At 37.6% G+C, this 6,278-nt stretch overlaps 1 protein-coding gene across 2 annotated transcripts in view; it reads right to left on the bottom strand.

Annotated features, from left to right (window-relative positions):
- LOC106869236 (uncharacterized) overlaps nt 1-6,278 on the bottom strand; it is a 26,820-nt gene that overhangs the window by 5,223 nt on the left and 15,319 nt on the right. The window contains exons 4-5 of one of the 2 annotated variants that reach the window (XM_014914886.2): nt 4,669-4,861; nt 565-690 (exon numbers count right to left, since the gene is read on the bottom strand). In XM_014914886.2, coding sequence (XP_014770372.2) covers nt 565-690; nt 4,669-4,861 — 319 coding nt within the window. The remainder of the gene's footprint in view (nt 1-564; nt 691-4,668; nt 4,862-6,278) is intronic. The other variant, XM_052965930.1, reaches the window with a different exon arrangement.

Raw genomic sequence — 6,278 nt, 5'->3', positions numbered from 1 at the left:
TTGCAGCCCTCACGTAAAATTCGGCTTTGTGCAGCTCCCGGCGAAGAGTTTTTGTGGAAACTGAGTTCTCGAGGTGGTCATTAAGCTCTGCAGTAATTTTGGGAATTGTACTTTTGTGATCTTTTCTAACAATTCGCGTAAGAGTCCGACGGTCCCTGTCTCAAAGTTTTGGTTTTCTTCCGAAGTTTTGTTTCGACGAGGAGGTTTTTCCCTCTTTCTCAAAGGCTGTCATTACTTTCGTGACAGTACTTCTTGATACATCAAACATTTCGGCTGTTTTCGTTACGCTAGCACCTGCCTTACGAGCACCAATTATTTGACCTCTTTGAAAACATAAAAATAATCAAGCATTTGGCGGTTTTATAGATATTTCAAAATGATGATGCTATGGTGTTTCCATTATTTTGTCCAACCCCTGTATGTGTATGCGAAAGGGTGCGCTTGTGCAGTTATCTGTATGCATATGTGTGGTATACGCCATATTTTTCTCCCGTTCTAAGCATTTTCCCACATCTACTTTATCAATATATAGTCAACTTTAAGATATCGATACATTTTACTTACACAAATTGAATTTTACATCTCCATTCTTCATCTGTCTTAGAATTCCTTTTTCCCCTGTACAATTAATTAGTATGTCGTTCACAGAATTCTCAATTGCACTTTGGTTTATAAAGCATTTTGATGGAGCTAAAATGAATCAATATCTTTAAATATTATCAATATGTTTGCTGAAACGATTGATATGTTTACATAATGTATGTCCCCTTGCAGGGCCATCACTTAAATATTACTCCGAAAGAAATCAAAGAAAAGGGGATCTCATAGCATTTAAACAGAGAGTTGGTTCATTACGGCAATAAATATATATCTCATCTCCACAGGAGTACCACACTTAATAATGCACACATTTCCCACAAACACTTCAAGATAACTCTTACCGGCTTTACAGCGGATCCAACCAAGGGACATAACTCCTAATCTAATCCCTTGCTCATTTTCGTTTCACCATCTTTTACACAGGAACCGCAAACTGGATGTGTCCATTCACTTCCGATAATAGAGTGCAGTCACCACATTCCTTTCCATATCGCCTGATGAGCGTAAGGTTATATAATCGGATTGTTACCTATCACTCCGTTGTATTCCTAGCGCGAAACCGATTGGTAAGATCAGCCGTGATGGATATATGATACTGTACATGTGTGTGTGTGTGTGTGTGTGTGTGTGTGTGTGTGTGTGTGTGTGTGTGTGTGTGTGTGTGTGTGTGTGTGTGTATGTCTGTGTGTGTATGTCTGTGTGTGTGTATACATGCATATATATATTCTTTTTTTCTTTTACTCTTTTATAATTTTACTTGTTTCAGTCATGTTGTCTGAGTTGGAAGGTGGGAGGAAGAGGGAAGGGGGGCTAAGGTAATATCTGAATCATAACTTTTGTGTTAATTTGTGCCACTAAATCCGACTTAGGTCGAATTAATATATGCATTATTGACCGTATTCTACCCCTTGTTAGGATTAACGTTAAGCTTCCGCTCTGAAATTGCACAGGAGATGTCATCATTTGGTTTCACTCTCTTCATGATAAGCAACACAATCATTTCCTTCACTTTGACATCTCAAATTATTATTCATCTATACCACCAATTCTCTTAAATAAGGCCTTAATCTTCACCCGAAAATATGGTCCCATCTCTGAATCGGACATCAATATCATCCTGGCTACAAAGAAGATTCTGATTCATTTTAAGGATAATAATTGAACCTGAAACTCATCTACGGATTTCTTCGATATAACCATGGGTGCATGACCTAATTGACCTATTCCTTCTCTCCCAAATTAAACAATACTTCCCCAACCTCTCCAGTGGATTATACAGGGACGATGCACTCCTTTCATCAACTGGATCATCTCGACCGTTAGTGAAATGCACCAAGAAAATCCCACACAAATTTTTTGAAAACTATAACCTGAGAATTTCATTCGAAATTGACACTAAGGGGACTACTTTCTTAGACGTTACTTTCGACTTAAACACAAATCTATATCACCCTTTTCATAAACCCAATCAATCTTTACAATATATAAATGTCCTCTTTAATCACCCTAAACTTACTTTTAATAGCGTAGTCACAGTCATAGCTATCTGAATCTCTAACTTATCTGCCTACTAAGAAATTTTTAACCAAATAAGCGACTTCCACGAGAAAAAACTATCATACCCCAGCACTAAACTTAAAACTAAAATAACAGATCTCTTTCCCAATACTAACCTTGAATCTACGGACATTACTTTCACTCTACACCAATCCAACAACTCTAAAAAACCCTTACATATCACACCCGGCAGCCCTACTGGCCACCCGAGCCTATAACAACTATAAGCACCCCTTCCTGATCAACTCACTTCAGCCATATACTCTAAACATTCTAAAGCCAGGTACGGGAAATTTTATGGTTCGCACTACCTTTCTCTCTCCAACTTAAATATCTACTTAAACTCTTCTTTAACATCTTGAAATCTAACTTTCCATCACAGCATAAATACTATCCCATATTTAACAAATCATCCGTGAAAATCTCCTACTCTGCCACACCAAATTTTGGATTCATAATCGCCTCCTCGAACAAACACAAACTCCAACACCAGTCCTCTGAACATCTAAACTCTCACACTGCACCCCAAGTAAGCCCACATAGTAGCAACAACACAACCCTTAGTAACCCCACTCAATTAAATTATACCAGACTCAAGCCATCATCCCACAATCCTACCCACGCAACGACAAATATTAGCTGCAATACCATTTCCCAATCTAATACAAATACAGATTACACTTCAGGTTCTCCCCCACTAACGATGAACCAACGAAGCTCAACCTCACTAGCAGTAAACCCCAACCATGGAACCGGTAGGAAAACTTGAAATCGTCGCGTCTCTCAATTATGCCCTCTTGCAGTCTCCCGTCTACGCAAAAATGTAATCTACAAGTGCCGTGTTATAACACCACGCTCCCACCAAACAAAGACATATATCGGCGGCACCGTAGATTTCAAGCGCTGCTACCGTGCACACATGAACTCTTTCTCCAATCCAAATTCTAAATTATCAACCTCCTTAGCAACGTATATACGCAACTTTAAATCTCAAAATATTCCATACACCCTATCCTGGTCCATAGTAAGCGAAGTTCCCTCGTACAATGCAAACATCGGCAAGTGAAATTTATGTCTAAAAGAATCATTAACCATTCTTCGCCTTCATAACTCCTCATTATTTAATAGATTCTCAGAGGTTATTTATTCTTGCAAACACAAGTACTACTAGTCATCTTTCACGCACTTCGCTAATTCTTTGTAATCCCAAGATAAGTTTCCATATCCAAAAAACCTTAAATTAAAACAAAGTCATCCTAACAACCTACTACTTAAAAAAATACTACTCCTCCACTCTTAGTCTTTCTCATACACACATTTCCAATTACTTCCAAATTCTTCAAATCAACTACTTCCCACTTCCCTCTTAACCTCTCCACCCTCCCCAGTTTAAAAAACTACTTGACGGTACCTCACTCCTTCGAAAACTAACCAATCTACATCTGCCCCCTCCATATTCACACCCCTCTATTCAATTTCATACACTTCTCTTTACTATAACACCCCACCTTCAATACCAACCAAATTCCTTTGTCCCACAAATAATCACTTTTTGACCACCTTCTCATCCCCACTCTATCCCCCTCCATCTCTCATTCCTCTTTACACACCTTACTAATCTCCCTCAACCACTAAACCAGTCAACTTTCAAATAATAGCCATCCCCATTTTCATTATCTCAACCTTTAACTCGATAGCCCTCATACAAATAAACACAAACGTCACCATTCACATACTACCTAAAACAACCTTCCCTCTTCCTCTCACTTTCCACCTCTATTACTATCACTAACCTAATTATTAATCCTAACCCTGAAATTTATTTTCTTCTCTCACTACTCTGTCTAAATACCCCCAACTCCCCTTTCTAATACACTTAGTTCTCCACAAAATCATTCCATCTTTAAACTCCATTCTGTCAACACCTCAAATGTAGAATTCTTCCTTGAGGACGGAGGCTGTATTATCCGATAATGGAATCAATTTACAATCATTATTTTGGATTACCAAGCCCTCCAAAACAGCTGTTGGACACATAAAACTCTTATTCAACCCCTTTAATTCCTGATATAATTTCCATTCTGTGTAATTCGGACCTTTTTATACGTAAACATATGTACATTTTTTGTATTAAATGTATTTAATATCTTTTGTATATCGACTTGCCTAACTTTACTCCTCTAACCCACCACAGGACTCGAACCACGCATCCGACTTTCGGAAACTCTGTTTCCACAAAAACTGTTCGCCAGGAGCTGCACAAAGCCGGATTTCACGGGAGGGCTGCAATCAGAAAACCACTACCCAAAATTGGAAGTTTGATTAATTTTTTCAACGCAAACTCATCTTGGTTTTGATTAAGGGAACATGTATGTTTCCATTTTTCATTTTTTAATTTGTAATAAACGTACAAACGTAAGCACAAATGAGATCTGAAAGAAAATAATGAGTAATTAACACATTAATTAGACATATAAAACTACATTAACATAAACAACTGTCTATTCTTACCGAATCCAAGAAACGCTATTTCTCTCAGGCCAACATTTTCTTTGTCTTTTCGATTATCACATTTAGGATACACGCTGTTCACTTGTATTTCCACGTAATTAGTCAATACATTAGGCGATAATTTTAAAATGTCATTGTATACATTGGTGTCTTTGTAATCGGTCTTGTTGTTTTTTGTCAATTTAAATCTGAACTGAGGAGGAAAATAAGATACATTTAAGAAACACAGGAAATTGTGACAATAGAAATGGCAGAATAAGTATACAGCTCACTAGATATTACAGCTTATGTGTCAATTAATGGACTGTTGCCAGTCCGTTGGATGGCTTTCTTTTGCATTAGATCCCATAAGTACAACACAAAGAATTTGGTATAAAGTAAGGTTTTATCGGCTGATTACATGTAAATGTTGCGGATCAGTTAAGGCGCGGGAAGGTAAATTTGTTTTCTTCAATATAACGCTAATCCGATAAAGCTTATGTGTTTTCTTTAAACAAGAGGTATTGATCATTTATGAAAATGACACTTTGAGGTGTAGAATATAAAGAATTAAATCTGCAACAGCTTTATATTTCATGTATACTGGCTACATTATATTCTGTTCTTAGTTAATTTCGTACTTTTTTTTTTATTTATTTTAGTTGTTGAATTAACGCGAAAAATACTTTTCATAAAGTTTGTTTTTTTCTTTTTGTGGTTGTACTCTTCCTCTAAAAATTTTGTTCGTCATTTTTGAAAGTTGAATAAATTTTACCTCTTTTCAGACATATGATAGTGGAGTGCCACGAAGAAAAAAGGGAGAATTTTTAACAACTAAACACGAGGGTGAGTTGAAAGGTTCATAGGCTGACTATGAAGGAGTGATGTTAGAGCTGCGAAATCTTGCAGGTATTAATTTCAACTCTTCTAATTAGTAACTGCTTTGTTTCGTTCCGGGTAAACTCACACCTAGATGTTCAAAGAACACTTCAAATGTAAGTAGTAGCAACCTCTCTTGAAAATCGACAATATTTGCCATCGTGTTGTTATCAAGTACCTGCAGAAAAAAGATTTAGCCCCCAGCGACATTCATGCTGGCATGGTTACTACATTAGGGGTTGGCATTGCAGCTTTATCAAGAGTGCAAAGTGGGTAGCTGAATTTAGGAAGGGAACGGAGAGTCTTGAAGATGACCTAAGGTCGGACGTCCTGCAACTTCCACAACCGTGTCAACATTGGTTGTGTTCACTACGGATGATTGGCGGTACGCTGTTAGCATATATTGTAAGAGAATTGAGAATATTGAGCGTGATGAACTTGACATGACGATAGTTTCTGCTCGGTAAGTAACACACCTGAGACCTGTTCAAAAACCCACCGGGCTGTTCACAGCACGTGAAAATTTGACATTGTTCAAGTCAGATCCAGCTGGTTTCCTTGATACACTCCATGCAGTGGAAACACTCCTTCTCGCCTTTTCCAAAGAGGGCGGAGGTCGTTTCATCTATGGAGAAGGTGATGGCCTCAGTTTTGGGGTTGCATTTTGTTCATTGACGATCTTTAAAAGGCCACAACATCAATGGAGAGTATTTTCAATGGGGAGTATTTTCATATATATATATATATATATA

The sequence above is a fragment of the Octopus bimaculoides genome, chromosome 2, assembly GCF_001194135.2.
Source record: "Octopus bimaculoides isolate UCB-OBI-ISO-001 chromosome 2, ASM119413v2, whole genome shotgun sequence".
Taxonomy (NCBI): domain Eukaryota; kingdom Metazoa; phylum Mollusca; class Cephalopoda; order Octopoda; family Octopodidae; genus Octopus; species Octopus bimaculoides.
The sequence above is the reverse complement of the archived record's forward strand: the minus strand, read 5'-3'. Positions and strand labels throughout refer to the sequence as shown.